At 48.7% G+C, this 18,116-nt stretch overlaps 1 protein-coding gene across 2 annotated transcripts in view; it reads right to left on the bottom strand.

The window, feature by feature from the left end:
* Positions 1-18,116, bottom strand: part of LOC144138429 (receptor-type guanylate cyclase Gyc76C-like) — a 326,776-nt gene that overhangs the window by 65,747 nt on the left and 242,913 nt on the right. For both annotated transcript variants that reach the window (XM_077670703.1, XM_077670704.1), the window contains exons 5-7: positions 16,304-16,553; positions 9,673-9,819; positions 6,238-6,410 (exon numbers count right to left, since the gene is read on the bottom strand). In XM_077670703.1, coding sequence (XP_077526829.1) covers positions 6,238-6,410; positions 9,673-9,819; positions 16,304-16,553 — 570 coding nt within the window. The remainder of the gene's footprint in view (positions 1-6,237; positions 6,411-9,672; positions 9,820-16,303; positions 16,554-18,116) is intronic.

The following is an 18,116-nucleotide window of genomic DNA, read 5'->3' as shown; positions in this document are numbered from 1 at the left end:
TCACTGACTTACCAGTCTTGCAGCAATATGCAACAAACTTATGAAGGCTGAGCCATTTCTGCTCTACAGTGTATTTTAACACCCGCAGCATTGTACTCTACTAACTGTTGTCACTGACTTACCAGTCTTGCAGCAAGATGCAACAAACCTAAGAAGTCATAGCCATTTGTGCTCTACTGTGTATTTTAACACCCGTGAATTGTACTCTACTGACTTACTGAATTACCAGTCTTGGAGAAATATGCAACAAACTTAAAGGGGCCCTGAGATGGATTTCAAAGTGTTTTTGTTTGTGTCAGAAAACTACTCTATAGTTCTTGTAGAAACAAGTCCAGAAATAGTAAGCATATTCGCTCACGCTAACAAAAGTTATTACCCCGACGAGACAGAACTATTTGTTGGCTCGGCGGCTTGCGATGACGACATAGTCCGACCTCGTCCGAGGCGAAGCACTCATTTCATGGTTGGCCGCCGGAATGTCCGCGATTTTTGACGGCGGCGGTTTGGTTTAGAGCGTCGTCGTTACCACGGTTACTTCAGCGAGTGGGTCGCACATGAGACGACGACGTCCTTTTTTTTTTTTTTAAAGCTACCTTTTCAGTCCTTACGGACTTTGAGCAGGAGATACTGGTGATTGCGGAAGTCGACCTTGCATGCGCGAGAGTTTCCGTGAACGGTAACTTATTTTTACCGTCGCTACATAGCAATACAGAGGCTAGAATTTGTAGCGACTGTAGTAGCGAGCCCCCTGCGCCGGCGAAATGTACGCTCGCGTTTTGATTAGATTACCGGAAAGTTCCGAGTGAACGCCCTCCCCCGAAACATCGCCCACCCCCTTTTACGGGTGAAATATTCAATTTACTGAAAGACGCGCGCCCACCCCGTAAAATCCATGGCTTTAGCGCTGATGAGTGAACAAAAAAAAAAAAACCCGAATCATCTCTTTATGTGTAGATGCGGTCACTTATTCGTCCTTTCCGCGCTTGACCCGAAATTTCGCCCATCTCGTATTTTTCACTTGATATCACTGTACTTAAATTTGGGTGGGCGTTCTTCCGGAACTTTACGGCACAGCAAATGCGCTGCGCTCGGCGCTTCATGCAAGCAATCTTAGTTGATGTTGTTTACTACATTCTTGCTAAATGATGATCAGGAGCACGATAAATGACAAATTTTTTTAGAATGAGCGAGCAAAATTTCCGCCCCTACTCCAGCTTCCCATGCTTCCAATGGTTCAAATGCCTTTATGAACTAGCATAGCTCTTTTATGCTTTCAAAATCGTCTTGGGCAAGGTAATATAGGTAACTGCGGAATAATTACAATATATCTTACTCATTTTATATCGAAATATTTAGCGGTGGCGTGAATTCTGGTTAATGCAATACTTGGTCCCACTAGACGCTGGCGTCAACGTCATGTTTTCGATTTTTTAAGCTCTACAGCAGAAGTATACGGCTCTTTCAAAAAAAATTATTGTATTGTGAGAGTTCAATCTAAGACGTCCAAGATTCAAGCTATTTAAAGCGTAAGCGAACAGTTCTGGGCAACAAACGTTTGTGTAATTTGCTTTGAGACAAATTCGCCAGATGTCGCTACTCGGCAGAGCCGGTAGCCGGAATGCAGAAACAGCAGAGTGCAATCCTTTCGTTTTCAGCGGCAAACGGCTACTCTTGCTTCATTTAACACGGTAAACGGTAAAGCGCGCTAAGGACACTAGGCAACAGGTTCATTCAGAAGGCCGGTGCAGCAAACCACACTTTCCTGCGATCATGACTTGATGGGAAGCAATGAAATTAAACTCTTTGGCAGTTGTCGTTACGGGATATGAGCATGCTCTTGCCCTTGTCGCGACCGCCGCAGAGAATCAGCTGCGACAGCGTTTGGGCTTGAACTGATTTATTCAGCCCGCGTGAGCGCACTTGAGCGTGCGCCTCATGATCACGAGCAGTGCCCGGCGTCGTCCAAACGCTGCGTGCGGAGATCCGCCTTCTTAGGCGTGCGCAGAGTTCTCGATTAGGGGGGGGGCAAAGTCTTACCACTGCGCCCCCCCCCCACCCTCTTACAGCAACTCCCGACCTCTTCCCACTGAAGGCCTAGCGGTCCGAACGCAGTGCAAAGAGGGATGGTGCCCCGGTGTATACGAAAGTGAAATGTGCCGTGTATGTGATAGTGCGCGTGTGACACTCCGCCATATACTCTGGAACTGCAGGACACAGCCTGCCGAGGCAGCGCAAGGAACTCTGCCCTCTCATATCACAGAAGCTATGAACGCTAAAGACTACAGTGCCCAAATCCAGGCCGTCCAGCAGGCGAAGGCTGCCCTGGCACGCCAGCGGCCTGAAAACGCAACCCCACCTGGGAAGCGTGAGTAGGCCCAAGTACCAGGCAGGTATCCGCGACGTAGCGGCCACGTCCTAGCTGCCGGTGATTCCAATAAAGTTTTTCCTCCTCCTCCTCCTTCAATGCGATGAAATTGCAACACATACAAAATATTTCTGAGCAGAAATTTTTACTTTAATGTGTTACATTGGCAAAATATGGGCCAATTTGGCGCCCCCTTCAGATGATTAGGGGGGGCGGCCGCCCCCCCTGCCCCCCTGTGCGCACGCCTATGTCCGCCTTCGTCGTCGGCGCGGCGCTCCCTTGGCGCGCCGTTCGTTACCACCTCTGAAACAACGGCGAGGCTACGCTCGAAACACAGATGGTGCAAACAATCCTTTCGGGTACAGCGTCCAAGAAAGCAAATGCAAAGAAAACTGATGATACTCTGACACCAGACACGGAGCGCTGAGCGGTCACGCTGCAAGCGTCGTTGCTCCTGCGCTCACTGTATCCTTCCGCTGAGAACGGAGGAGCGTCAAGCCCGGCTTGGCCCGGTGTGTAAGTGCTTTACACTCCGGTATAAAACAAATATGTGTGACTGTGTAAAAGCACACACACACAACAGATGTTTTTTGTAGCTTTCTGATGTTTTTACGCTCGTAAAAAATTGATTAAATCAAGAGTGCACTAACGCGTCACGATTAGTTTAAGAAATAGCCGTTGCGCTCCGATACCATCGACCCCCCAAAAACCCCCATCTCAGGGGCCCTTTAAGGCTGAGCCATTTCTGCTCTACAATGTATTTTAACACCCGCAGCATTGTACTCTACAGACCGTTGTCACTGACTTACCAGTATTGCAGCAAGATGCAACAAACCTAAGAAGTCATAGCCATTTGTGCTCTACTGTGTATTTTAACACCCGTGAATTGTACTCTACTGACTGTTACTGAATTACTAGTCTTGGAGCAATATGCAACAAACGTAAGGCTGAGCCATTTCTGCTCTACAGTGTATTTTAACACCCGCGGCATTGTACTCTACTGACTGTTGTTACTGACTTACCAGTCTTGGAGCAAGATGCAGCAAACTTAAGAAGGCTGAGCCAATTGTGCTCTACAGTGTATTTTAACACCCATGGCATTGCACTCTACTGCCTGTTGTCACTGACTTACCAGTCTAGCAGCAATATACAACAAACTTAAGGCTGAGCCGTTTCTGTTCTACAGTGTATTTTAACACCCGCAGCATTGTACTCTACTGACTGTTGTTACTGACTTACCAGTCTTGGAGCAAGATGCAACAAACTTAAGAAGGCTGAGCCATTTGTACTCTACAGTATATTTTAACACCCGCGGCATTGTACTCTACTGACTGTTGTTACTGACTTACCAGTCTTGGAGCCAGATGCAACAAACTTAAGAAGGCTGAGCCAATTGTGCTCTACAGTGTATTTTAACACCCATGGCATTGCACTCTACCGCCTGTTGTCACTGACTTACCAGTCTAGCAGCAATATGCAACAAACTTAAGGCTGAGCCATTTCTGCTCTACAGTGCATTTTAACACCCGCGGCATTGTACTCTACAGACTGTTGTTACTGACTTACCAGTCTTGGAGCAAGATGCAACAAACTTAAGAAGGCTGATCCAATTGTGCTCTACAGTGTATTTTAACACCCATGGCGTTGCACTCTACTGCCTGTTGTCACTGACTTACCAGTCTAGCAGCAATATGCAACAAACGTAAAGGGAGGGACAACCGATTTTTTTCGTGTATATGTTCTCTAGCTCATATGAAATCCAGTGTTTTATATAGCCCGCTAACCACAAAGAATTTCTAAACAAATTGGCGGAAATAATTTTAATTAGGCACCAAACTTCCTAAAATGGGAAGGGTGGCGGTTCGTAATGCCGAAACTTTACACTACAATGTGTCCCTGTCACGTGACCTGCAAATCTAGCAGCTACTGTAACTGCTGAAACGTTTACGTATTGAAAACCTTTTAACACAGGTATTTGTACAAGGTTAAATTGTATATGTATTTCTAAACATTATTTTGACAATTTTGAAGACACGCCGCCCGCCGTCACTGGGTTGCTTTCAGTGTGGCTAACTGATTCTCCATGCCCAGAATCAACAGCAGCATTCATAGTGTCCTCGATAAACACACACCGGTGTTGCCCCCAAAACCGGCGCGGTGCACAGTGCCCCACGACGGTGCGTACCGGCACGGAGCGTTGATCGAGCACAAACGGGGCGGTTCTACCCAGGCGCCATCTCTTAATCTAAGAAATCAACTCATAAAAACGTTCACAAGTAGCAATACAGCACTGTAATGAGACACAGCGCTATTAGAAAGTGGTATTTATTGAAGGCCAATGATTATATGTACGCACAACTTAAATCCGTCACACATGCGGAACAACGTACCGCCACCACCGCCACCGCTTCCACTAAACAGCTACATACAAGCTGCTTCTCATCTTCGTTTGAGCCATAATGCGAGTGCCTGCTTTGTTCCGCCCTTCCGTTACAGCAAAACAAGCCTAGGCACTCCGGTGACAGTTCATGATAATTCGATCTAACGAAACGAATGTCAATCCCCAACTGTCTGGCAATGCATGCAGCCGTCTTTGAAGTACACGAAGTTCGCGTCCTCATTTACAATCTCTGGCCGTTGTTACCGCCCGTTAAGAGCCTGTCGCATCGTTGCCCGATGAATTCACAAGCACGCCATCCTTGTCAGCAACAATACACAGCTCCTCCCGCCTTGACACGAGTGCGGCGATGCGCCGTCGCTGCAGCAGACGGCGGAGGAAGCCCCTTCGCCGGCGTCGTCCGCGATGCATCTCGGGATTGCGCCCCGGCGCACCGTCGACTCTCTTGGTGCGCGGCGGTGCAACCAAAAACTGCCCCGCGACGGTGCGCCCCGGTTTATCGAGGGCGGACGGTGCACACCAGTGCGGTTTATCGAGGATGAAAAGGCGCACCGGTGTGCCCCGGTGTGCACCGGTGTGCACAGGAGCTTTGACGATTCTGCCTGAGCCAGGGCCATTTGTTCTGCCAAAACATTTGATTTCAGATTCCAAATACGCCAACGGCAGCTTAAAAAAAAAACGACGTGCCCGGGGAGAATCGAACTTCCCACCTCCAGAACGTGAAGCCAGATTCTACCTATCGTCTATACCAACAGATGGCGCATTCGTGCAAAATAAACCGTTGCATTAAAAAAACACATAAAGAAACAGGAAAGACTGTGATTCTAACTTTTTTAGCTGGGGACAAGTTTTTAAATAACGTTTTTTTATTTCGCATACAGACAAAAGTATGTGGCCAAGCTACTCTATGTCATGGTTGCCACCATTATTTTTGGGAGGGACACATACAGCTCGTAGATCTAAAAATTTCATTTTAAAAAGTTCTAGGGCGTTATCAGCAAAACCGTTTCTCGTCAAGGTGCTTTAAGTGATGCCCTTTCATTTTGGATAGAGAATACCACATACTCGACAAAAATCGGTTGTATGTCCCTTTAAGAAGGCTGAGCCATTTGTGCTCTACAGTGTGTTTTGACACCCGTGGCATTGTACTCTGCTGACTGTTGTCACTGACTTACCAGTCTTATAGCAATATACAACGTACTGTCCGTACATAGAAGTTGTGTTTTCGCACCCCCTTACTCCCCTCCTGTGTTCTCCTGTCCCTTTCCTTGTCGTTGTGATTCCTCGACTGCTGTTTCAGCCACCAACAGAGTGGACGGAAAATCCCGGGAGGAATTTTTTCTGAATTCAAACAGGATGCCCCTTTACAAAAGTGCCTGCTTAGCACACACTTGAACGGGGCGTAAGTTGATTACAATAGGAGCAACGGCGCCAAGTGGCCGGCTGGACTTGGAGATCTCATTGAAACCCGTACCTTCTTGAATTTGGACGGTCCGAGGGGAAACTTGAAGGGCTCCTTCTCGTTGTACTCGCGAACCTTGTCGGTGAAGGAATCGTACAGCTCGCCACCGGGTGCCCTGGGCAGGATGACCATCAGCTGGCTGCAGGCGTCGCTCAGGGCACGGAAGTCCATCTTGTCAACTGTGACTGCATGCCCATGGGAATGCCACAGAAAGGCGAACATTGTGACCCAGATGTTACAAGGTCACAACCACAACCGTGACCAAGATGTGCATGACAAGCCAAAGCTCTACGGCATTTGATGCAGCAGGCGATCGGGAAGTAAGAGTAATTTGTTAGTGAACTCGTTTCAGTGACTGTCTACGAGTGCTAGGAGTGACCGTCTTGGTTTTTTTAGAACCCACAGCCAGAGTTTATGGTGTCAGTACAGGTAGTGTACGGTCAATATTCTTGGTGGAGAGGTGTTAAGTTCGGGCCCCTCACTTATTAATTAAAACCACCCGGCAACTAGATATATTTCGCTGTGGTTAGTCTATTTACCTGCATGGTGTTTACCTGCCACTGAAGGAATCAGGGCATATATTGTGGTCTAGACATGACAAGTTAACAAACATGACCAAGTGTGACCTAGCTTGGGACCAAGACGTGCATGACCAGAAAAAGCTGCACGGCGTTTGATCCAGCAGTAAGATTTATTTGAGAGAGAACTCGTTTCAGTCTCTCTTATGCTGTGGGATTAACTAGTGCCGCATGCACTGCTGCTTCACTGGGTGATGAAGAGGATTGCACTGCCTATAATGCGGACCATATACTACAGAATATTGTTCAGCTTTATTTTGTGGACCAGACCCCTGGATGATGTTCTGCTTTGAGCTACTGCTAAAAGGGACGCTCATCGGCTTCCATGACGCAAGGGTAAAGTCTCACATTTTGATGCCAACGGCCAGGGTTCGAAACCTTTTTTTTATTTTTTCAAAGTGATTTTTTTACTGTAAAACGTTCTCTTATCTCAATTTTACACATTATTTTTCTAAATCAACAGGGTGGTTTCGAATGCTTTAAGTTGGTTTAGATTAATAAAGGCCAACTTTACGTGGTACGGTCCATTGATTGATTGACTGGTTATGAGGTTTAAAGCATCGATGTTACACAGGCGCGCCGTAGCGGAGGGTCCCGGATTAGTTTTCACCACCCGGGGATCTTTAACGTGTGCCAAAATCTCAAACACACGGGCGTTTTCGCTTTTCGACTCCACCAGAAAAGCGGCTGCCGCGGGCGGGAACTGAATCTGCGTCCTAGGGCTCAGCAGCACAACGCCATACCACCGCGGCGGGTAGAATAAAGTCGAGTATTAACCTGTTGATTGATTGATTGATTGTGGGGTTTAACGCGCCGACGCAACGCAGGCGATGAGGCGCGCCGTAGTGGAGGGCTCCGGATTAATTTTGACCACCTGGGGATCTTTACCGTGCGCCGAAATCTCGTACACACGGGCGTTTTTGCTTTTCGCCTCCATCAGAAAAGCGGCCGCCGCGGCCGGGAATCGAAGAGTATTAACCTGTGGTTTCATCCACAGAATAATGCCGCATATTATCCTGTGGTCTGTTCCACAGAATAGGCACTGCCTGATAGGATATGATATCCCACAAGGAATGCATACAACTTCCGGCAGCGATTTATCTCCAATCCCGACGCTTGCTGTTGTGCCGCCACTTTAAGTTTGCACCAGCTCCGTCACCAGTAATAATCACTTTTTAAGCCAGTGACCTCGCAGTGTCCTTGCGGGTGGCCTCTCTGCGCTACTCCACGAAGTCACGGATGGACAGGGCCAAATTAGTTACCAACATGTAGACCGGGACACGTTGCGAACATCTTTATTCGCATCGCCGGACTTTGTTGGCTTTCCTTTAATACTGGACTCTGCTATAGACTTTGGTCACTCCACAGGATTGCTCTAAAGCAATTCAAACTGCGTGGACGGCTTCTTTTTGGCAAAAGGGTAACCACAGGCTGCGTGCCAACTGCAGCTTGAAATAGGCACACTGAAGAAAAAATTGCAGAAACTATAAACTGGAACGTCGGATAAATGCGTAAGCTCTGCTACAGACTACACACAAAAGGAATTTGAAGTTGGCTTCGATTATTACACCCAAATTCTTTTCTTGGAATACAGTTTTTCAGGGGCGATTCACGTAGCCTAATAGTAAGGGTTGACGAGCCTAGGAGCTTTAGTTATTACTCAATTATTCCTACACCAGGGGCTTCATTGAAGTCGGTTTTAGCACTGTACATATAGCTGGTTTGCTAAAATGACGTTTTTCCAGGGAGCGATATAAGAAGCCGTGGATGAAAATATCAGTGCCCTAGGGCATTTTATGAATGACATTTCTTTCCTGGGAAAGTGTGACTCGTCAAGCCTTACACAGGGATCGAATGGTTTCCTTATTGAGTGCACATGAATATGCTCAAAGGAGCCATGAAGACAAAATACAACTCGTTCAGTTTGAAGAAACTAACCTTTGGTAGTTCACCCAGCTGCATTACACCAACGAAAGATGTTAGTTTAACCGAACAAATGAAAGAGACGTTGCAAGACTCAAATTGCGCGCCACACTGCCATATAGATGCAGGAGTGATGTAATACAAGCTAGCACTAAAAATGTCATTTTCAGTGTGCTAACTACATGCTAAAGCATTCAAACGATATGATGAAACAGTCTAGAGGGCCCTCCACAATCCCCCAGTCATGTCACTTGGCGGTGGCTTCTGTCGTCGGCCACCAATCGCACAAACAAGGTTCTGCGACATGTAGAAAAGTCGCCGGAACGTTGCTGGGGGAGTTGCCACTGCTTCATCTGGTTTCATTAATATCTTCATTAATTGTCTGAAGCTTTTGGTAAAATTGGTACCACCGTTATTGGGACAACTCGGCCTTTGTAATGAATCCGTCTTTTAGGGGCGGAGCCCCTCAGGGGCTGCGGTCGTTGGCGTCTCCTGTCGTCATCGTCGTCGTAATCGTCGTTCATCTCATGTAGTCACGGTACTAAAACACCAGGAAACTCATTTACGCCACGCGCTAGAACGTAACGCGTACAAAAAAAAAAACACAGGGACACTCCTTTACGCCTCACGCTGGAGCGCTTCGTAACGCGTACTAAAAAACACCGGGACACTCCATTACGCCTCGCGCTATAGAGCTTCGTGCTTCAAAGACCAGAGACTTTTACAGCAAGCTTAAGCCATACCCCCCAACGGCTTCGTCTCCATTGGCAAAAATGCCTAGGTGCCAAGCATACACTTATACACTGCATGCTTAGCCCCTCACCAGGTTTCACGTCAATGGAGATGGCCTGGGATTTTTTTTCCTTCATGGCCCCTCTAAGCATCTAAAAAGGAGCCCGTGCTTGCATTCACAGGCATCGCGGTAAGCAGGAAGAAAACCGCTCACTGAAAAAGTTCATGTTGAACTCCACCCAGGAGTGGATGTCGTGGACGATCATGATGACCTGGTACTCCGCCTTGTCCGTCAGGCCGCGCATCCGCATCACAGTCAGCATGGTCTGCAGGTCCTGATAGTTGCCGATGTACACGTAGACTGCAGGGGACAAACAAGTACTACACATCAAGAGTGCGAAATGCTGTGCTGTGTGGGGTTTGAAGAACAGCCGGATGGGCACCCTTGATAACGTCCAGAGAGTGCCTAGAGCTCCACAGAGATCATGATGCTTCGATGCGATATTCCGTTCCCTTGCGGGTATACGCAAGCCCGGAATTTCCTGTGCACACCAAGCACCACCCACTGCTTCACACGGAACACTCATTCCCTTCTTATATGCAAATGCTAAAAGAACTCCGCTGCTCTGCCTGAGTAGTCCAGTGGTAGCATCGTGGCTTAGGAATGAACGCCCCGGATTCGAGCCCCAGGAAAGCCAATTTTCTTCCAAGATACGTGATTTTTCTTATTGTAAAATGCGATTCTGCGCATCCTTTTCATTAATGGAAGCAGTTTGGCATATGTGTTAAGTCGGTTTAGACGTGGGGCGCAGCATATTAACACGTTTAGTTAACGTTTTGCACTGCACCAGAACTTCCGGCCTGTACAGGTTTATCTTGCAATGGAATATCACTACTTCCTACTGCTCAAAATTTAACCTAATTTACCCTCTAAAGAAATTCTTTCCTCTTTATTTCATCTACCGCAAGACAAGCAGCATCTATTATAACCTTGCAGGATGATGGCTACACAGTTTAAGAGGCATACTCAGAAGAAAACCTTCCACAGGACGTTGTGAGCAAAGTACTCCTTACCAATGTCCTGGTGTAAAGCAAGGACACATTTTGTATCCTAGCTGCTCCGTAAGCTGTAAGAAAGTGATCTACTTCACGAAAACTTATTTCTAAAGGCACTTTGTCACATGCTGGCGTGACTAACACATTGCATTTGCACTATGGCGAATGACTGTTTTACAGATTATTCCCATGGGCGCCGCCTTATAAACCTAGCTAAACAGCAAGGTTAGACCTCAAATTGCATTCTGCTACGCTGAAGACCAGCGCTGAAAAAGTAGTTGTGCACGCTACCCGTGACACGTGCACGTGAAGAACACGCCTGGATCAGCTTGGATTCCTAGATCAGCTTGCGCTGCTCGCACGTCCAAATCGGCCGCCATTTCCCATATGCGAAAATCGTTTTTATTTAATTTCAGAATAAACAGCCAAGTACCGTCGTTGTTCCGCTGTCAAACAAAAAAAGACAACAAAATGCGACCTTCGTATGAAGTTTGAGCGCGAACAGGGCGGAGGTTCGCTCAGGAAAAATTTTTAAAGTGTTCCAATTATCGTCGCACCACCCTGTACACTCGGGCCGTTTCGGACTTCCCCTGCATTCCGGCTTTTTTTTTTCACCATCACACCAAACATACCAAAGCCCGTACAAAAAAAAAAAAAAGGAAACCAACTTTCAGGACCCCGGTTGAGCCCCCGGAAGTTATGCCGGCCTTTTTACCGAGGACCGCAGAAAAGTAATTGCACCGCTCTCGTAATGAGATGCGGTGGCAGGTGATAAGCTGACGGCACTCAATAGAGCGGCATCACGGTCAATACCTTTCACGTAATGAGATAAGTTCCTCACCCTACATTATTTTTGCTCGGGCGAGTGACGACATCGATCGCATGCTAAAAGCGACGATGTCGGCCATTGCGCAAAAACGGAACGCGAGTCCGTCCGTCGAAGCTACGTCGTCTCAGCCCGGTGGTTGTTCGCTTTCTTATCTAAAGTATGGGCTCGGTCCTTGCGCGAGCCGCAGGTGAGATTGCGCGAGCAAACCGAGGCGAGATTAGGGCAGTGTCCAAAGGGCCCCAGGAGGAAAAAAAACTTGGCCGCTTCGAGTTGGAGGGTAGAGGCGCTGGCAATAAAAAGCGGAAACGCGCTGGGCGCGCGAGACTCGAGGATAAACGTGAAGGCCAGAGGAAAGGCACGAGAAGCGCAGGAAACAACACACAAGGGAGAAAATCTAAAGCCGGCGACGGAATACACGAGACGACGACGACGACGACGACTCGAATAGCTTCGATAAGGCGAGCTATTTCGGGCGCGAGACACTGGGGAGGCGCCCCTCGCGGCAGCGCAACAGCGCCCAAAGGGACTCGTGTGCGCATGCACTGCACTGCTTCGTGTTGTCGAGAGGCCATGCGGTAACTGCAAAGCGCGGCTGCTGGAAGCCCAACTTGCGCCGACACTGACTACGGCACGTTCGTGCCGTCGTCACGCCGTGTTCAGTGATAGTTACGGGCGCTTGCCTCATGTAGGCTTAGCTGAACGCGACAAATATACGTTAAGGTCGGTTCGCACTAGCGGCTGGAGCGATAGAAGCGACGCGATTGCCGTCGCTTTAGTCGTCTGGCCACCGCTTTCGTCGTTTGGTCGCGACCAATTTTTGTCGCCGCGACAGAAACCGCGTCGCTTCTGTCGCAAGTGTGAACGGGACTCTAGTTCAACAACAACAACAACAAAAATTGCCGGCGCTTGCAGTAGTGGTGCAAGGCTGGGGAAACAGCAGGACGGGCGGCCCCTCTTCCCTTCGTCGGAGACCCGGCTGTCGCACCTCAGATGGACTTCCGAACTTGCCGATGAAAGTTCTCCATGACTCTCAGGTCCGGATCGCTTCGTCGGCAGGCTTTTCACATTTTTCCAAACGTGGACCGCGTTAGCACGCGCCACAACCGGCAGCAACCGGCTTCGCGAACTCGGCGTCTGGGCGGCTCTCCGCTTCAGGCGCGAACGCACGTGAACTGGCGACGAGAACAGCACGCGAGAGAACGCGCCACAAACGCCGGGCAGAGTGTATCTCAAAGGTCGAGCTGGCCGACGCCGCTCGTTCCCCACGAGGCGCACGTGCGCTGGGCTGCTCTGAGTTTTCTGGTATAATGCTCCACGGCAGAACTGAAAGCTTAAACAGCTCCGCTGCTGAAATTCCTCGGGTACTTAAGTCTGCTTACGTGGTTTGAAGGCGAAAGTATAGCAATAATAGAAGTCTTCTTGACTGCCTGCTACGGAACGCCCCCATGCACATAGAGTTTCATACTAATATATTCTTGAGTTCATTCCACAAGCTAGGTGCAGCACTGTGTAGGCCACGTTGTTGTAACAGCCCGCCCCCTCAGGGCGCCTAACTCACCACGAAGGAAGCGACAAAAGGCGCCGGGACCCTGCGGTTCCACTTGCCGAGAGGGGAGAAGGGAATGCCCTTTCAGGACCCCCTTCGCGGCGAGTTAGGCGCCTTCAGTGTGTGGACTGTTGGCAACAATGTAGCCTCCACAGTGCTGCACCTAGCTTGTGGTATGAACTATAGAGAGAAATCTGTCGCGGCAGTCGCGGGCCGCTGTTGGCGGCGCCACTGCCGCTAGCGACGTTCCTCGCCTACTTGGCTTAGCTAGCCATATGGCTTATTTTTTTGTCTCGAAGCCAAAATCAACACAAAAAGGGTAATATTTTTTTCTTGTTCATCGTGCATGCAGCTTCTACATAATCACTGACAAATTAATCTTTCTGGGGGTTCAATTTTATAATAACAAAACAAATTTGATGGACCTTCTACCGTAATATTGTTGCCTGTTCATGAGCCATGCCAAGGACAAGTGGAACGAGCTTCCCCGGTACATGACGGAACGCTCGCCGAAGCGCGGCTTCCGTAGACAGTGGCGCCAGATTTCCCTCTAGTGTATATTAGTATGAAACTCTATGCCCATGCGTCTTTCGCTAAGGTTGTAGCTGCCCACATCACTAGCCTGCCATCCAACTATTCGCCTGCAGCGAGGCCACTGCTCCCACTTTAGTGTACGCTTCAGGCGAATACTCGGTTACAACTCAAGAACGGCACCACCTCATGTAGTGTATCACTCCGCCAAAGCGCCGGACCCGTGACGTCAGTGCGCGCGCGTTTTGAAAGGTGTTTGCTATGAATGCGTGATATCGTCTGCCTTGTCTCACGCAGTTTATCATCACTGGGGTCGTTTATAAGCATATTAAATCCAAAAAAATCACGGGAACGGCTCACGCCATGCTCAAAATATTCCCAGTAACGCCCTACTTGCGCCGCGCGGAGAAACATCCGGCTACGGTGATAAGGCACAGCGGCAACTTCCGGTGCCGTTCTTAAGTTGTCACCGAGTATACCGTCTTTCAACGAGATTTGCAGCGGAGCGAGCAGATACGCGGCCATTTTTTTCTTCAAGGGTGAAAAAACCTCCCGACGATTTTCTATTGCACCCCACGCGCCCATAAACTAAACATCGAGATCTAAAGGCCCGTTCACAGTTGCGACGAAGAGACGCGATTTCTGTCGCTTCAAGCCCGTTCTACATGGGGCGAATTTTGCTTGCGAATTCGCAGCTGCGACGCCGCTCGTGCACCAAAACAATCTATTCTCGTTGCCGTGGCGAATTTCCAAATGTTTGGAAGAGTCGAACTTCTCTTGTGAACTACGCTTAGCATTTGGCAATATGTGGCAGCAGTGAAAATAGCAAAATAAATTTTTTTGCCGCACGGGCGGCGCCGCGACTGCGAATTCGTAGGCGAAATTCGCTCCATGTAGAACGGGCTTCAGTCGCCCCCCCGGCGACCGCTTTTTGTCGTTTGGTTTCGACCAATCTTTGTCGACGCGACCGAAATCGCGTCTCTTCGTCGCAAGTGTGAACGGGCCTTTAGATCGCTATGTTTCGTTTATGGGCGCGTGGGGTGCAATAGAAAATCGTCGTGAAGTACACATAATCGCACAGAAAATCCGCCAGATCTGGCGGATTTTCTGTGCGATTATGTGTACTTGAGCACCAGAGAAAGGGAAAATGCGCCCGAGGAAGGTATAGGCCGCTGCATGATCACGTGCAGTACTAGCCAAATTCAGAGGTTAAAGGAGCGATGGAAGTGAACGTGAGGCACCTGGCGATGGCGAGCGAGAGAGAACCGAACGAGCTTCACATGGTGCTGCCCAGAGTCCCGGTCTAGTGGTGACCGGCGCGGCCACAAAGTTCAACAGAAAGTTCATCGGCAGATCCGGGCTCTAAGCCTGGATAACCTCTCTGCCTTTCCGTTCGTTTTTTTCCTCCTCCTCATCCTCCTCCTCCTCAGCAGATCAACGGAAGGCCCAACTATGCTTTCGCCTTCACATTCATACAAAGCTCTAGCATTCTCCGTAATTTTTCTGCTATTTCGGAAACGGAACGAACTGACGAATATCGGCCATTTTTATTCTCATTTTTCACCCGATACTTCCCTTCCCTCAGCGCTAGATAACTGGGCACTCCAGAGCATACAGTTTCTTAGCAAGTATATTGTAAGAAACTTCATGTATATTGCAAGGAACTCTATGCCCCGGAGGGTCCCTTTAAAACGCCACAGGCAGCCAGGTTTCTACTGCAAAAAGAATTGCCGCGGTTGAAAACGGCTAAACCACAGCTCCGTTTTCAGCTTCGAGAACGCGCAGCGAACGCCCGCACAACTGCACCGCAAGACAAACACGCTGCTCGACGCAGTCGCATGTCAAGGCACCAAACCGAACGCAGTGAACTTCGAGCGGCTGCCCTATTTCAGATGGCACGCGCGTTTACTCTTTCCCCCTATCCGCCTCTTCGCACCCCTTCCTTTGGGACAAACGAGCGATTGGAAGCTTTCACTGCGGAACCGCACGAGGCACTGGGCGCCCCTTTATATCGCTTTCCGATGGCACGTGTTCCTACTCTTTCGCCCTATCTCCCTGTCCGCACGCCTCCCCTGGGACCGAACGAGCGATTAGATGCTTTCACTGCGTAACCGCACGATGCACTGGGCGCCTCCTTGTATCATTTGCACATATCACGCGCCCGTACGCTTTCCGCATATCCCCTGTCCTTGGAAGAAATGAGCGGTTAGAGGCTTTCACTGCGCAGCCGCACGAGACACTGGGCGCTTCCCTGTATCATTTTCAGATCACACGCGCCCTTACTTTTTCCACCTATCCCCCTCTTCCCTTCACTCCCCTTGGGACGAACAAGCGATTGGAGGCTTTCACTGCGCAATCGCTCGAGGCGCTGGCTTGACCTTGGCCGAGCTTGAAGGTGAGATTGACGTACCGAGAAGTTTTCTGGGTTCTCACCTGGACTAATACAGCTTTCGCTTTAATAAAGCGTTGCTCATTCTGCGGTGTTATCATATAGGTGGTACTCATTGAAAAGTTTAGCTGTCAATTTCTTCGCTTGGCAACACTTGAAATGGCCACAAACATGGCCGAAGCGCAACGAACAAGGCGCGGCATGTGCCACTGCGGCCGCTCGCCGAAGAAAAAAATAACACCGGCGTACGTCGTCTGCTCCGTTTCAAACCGATTCTCAATGGTGGTGTCAATCGAACTGTTATTATTAGCACTCACATTGTAGTCGAGGCATTACTTCGCGTTCGGCGGAATAGAGCTTGGAATGGGCAACCCAAATCACGGGATTAGCACGGACAAGTACCGCCATCACGCGGAGCCCGACGTAGCCAGTGACGGCGCACTCACATGGTTGCCTGCAAGCGTGCCTACCTATTGAATACAGGCAATACTCACTGCGCGTCTTGCGGTACGTGTTGTCAAGTAGCGTCGACATGTAGGTGTGACAACAGGGCTTCTTCTGCACGCAGCACCTGAAGTTCGTCTTGACGTAGTCTTCGGAGTTGATTGTGAACTCTTCCTTATGAGCCTCGGCCTCCTTCTTGAGCGACTCGGCCACCGTCGAGTAGCCCGTCGAGTCCTCCCACACGATGCTGAACTTGCGCCACTTGAAGTAGCGCAGCAGGGCAATCACGCTGCGGACAACCTGCGGGGTCAGATAGGCACACCCCCGACGCGTTACCAACCACAAAGTTGAGAAGAAAAAAATTACACTCAGTTCCACCGAGTGGGAAATCTGCCGTACAGCGAAGCTGTGGTTATCATGTGGGAGCTCGAACGTCAACGGGCGCTCGACCGAGGTGCCGTCGCCGCGCAAATTCTGCGTTTCGCGCAAACGAATCGGCAGCTATACGTCAGCGGAGGGAGCCTCCGTCCTCTCTCCCTCCCCTAATGGGAGGGATAGGACCCCCCCCCCCTTCCCTGCAAGACTACTGCGCCTTCTATCGGTGGGTTCTGGGAGCCTGCTCTCACCCCGGCGTAACGCACGACCTACAGAAGACGGACGAAAAGGTTCGACCTACAACAACCCTGCCGTTAAAGTTGTTTAAAGGAGCCATGAAGAGGAAACTCTAGTTTGGTTCATTCAAAAGATTGCCTAGTTAGAATCATACTGACACCACTTTTAACGTATACTTCGCTCAAATAAGCTACATAATTAGGGAAAAAGGGAAAGGCCATTCGACCCATTAGTTAATTTCCCGCAACAGAACCTATGATGTCATACCAGCCAGCTCTGCGATTGGCGGAGGGCGGCGAAAGCAAACGCAAATTAGGCGGAGCTTATAAGCTTGCCGAACGACCTTTTTGCGCTTAAATTTAGGGCACATTCTTTTTAAAGCAGCAAGAATAGTGGGACAAACAATGGAAGTTACGAAAGCACATGTAAACATAGAAGTACCGGTGCGTACTGCTGTTGGTACTGGGCGCACTATGCTTGGTTTAGCTGCACATGACTGCGGGGCTTTGGGGTTGTCTCAGACGACACCTGCCGATTGACGCGAGCAACGATGTCTTGCGTGACCAAGCAACGATGTCTTACGTTACGAGCTATAACGTAGATATTAAATGGTTCATTAGAAAGGCTGCATTTTCCCGATAAGACTGATACTAATTTTATCTCATAGCTATAACGTAGATATTAATTGGTTCATTGCAAAGACTGTTTTGTCCCGATAAGACTGATACTAATTTTATCTCATAGCCATAACGTAAATATTAAATGGTTCATTGCAAATACTGCTTTGTCCCGATAAGACTGATACTAATTTTATCTCATAGCCATAACCTAGATATTAAATGGTTCATTACAAAGACTGCTTTGTCCCGATAAGACTGATACTAATTTTATCTTATAGCTATAACGTAGATATTAAATGGTTCATTAGAAAGACTGCTTTGTGCCGATAAGACTGATACTAATTTTATCTCATAGCTATAACGTAGATATTAATTGGTTCATTGCAAAAACTGCTTTGTCCCGATAAGACTGATACTAATTTTATCTCATAGCCATAACCTAGATATTAAATGGTTCATTGCAAATACTGCTTTGTCCCGATAAGACTGATACTAATTTTATCTCATAGCCATAACCTAGATATTAAATGGTTCATTGCAAATACTGCTTTGTCCCGATAAGACTGATACTAATTTTATCTCATAGCCATAACCTAGATATTAAATGGTTCATTACAAAGACTGCTTTGTC

Source organism: Haemaphysalis longicornis, unplaced genomic scaffold (genome assembly GCF_048455015.1).
Source record: "Haemaphysalis longicornis isolate Haplotype H1 unplaced genomic scaffold, Haemaphysalis longicornis Haplotype H1 scaffold_5, whole genome shotgun sequence".
Classification (NCBI taxonomy): domain Eukaryota; kingdom Metazoa; phylum Arthropoda; class Arachnida; order Ixodida; family Ixodidae; genus Haemaphysalis; species Haemaphysalis longicornis.
Note: the sequence above shows the minus strand (reverse complement) of the source record. Positions and strands in the feature narration are given on the sequence as shown.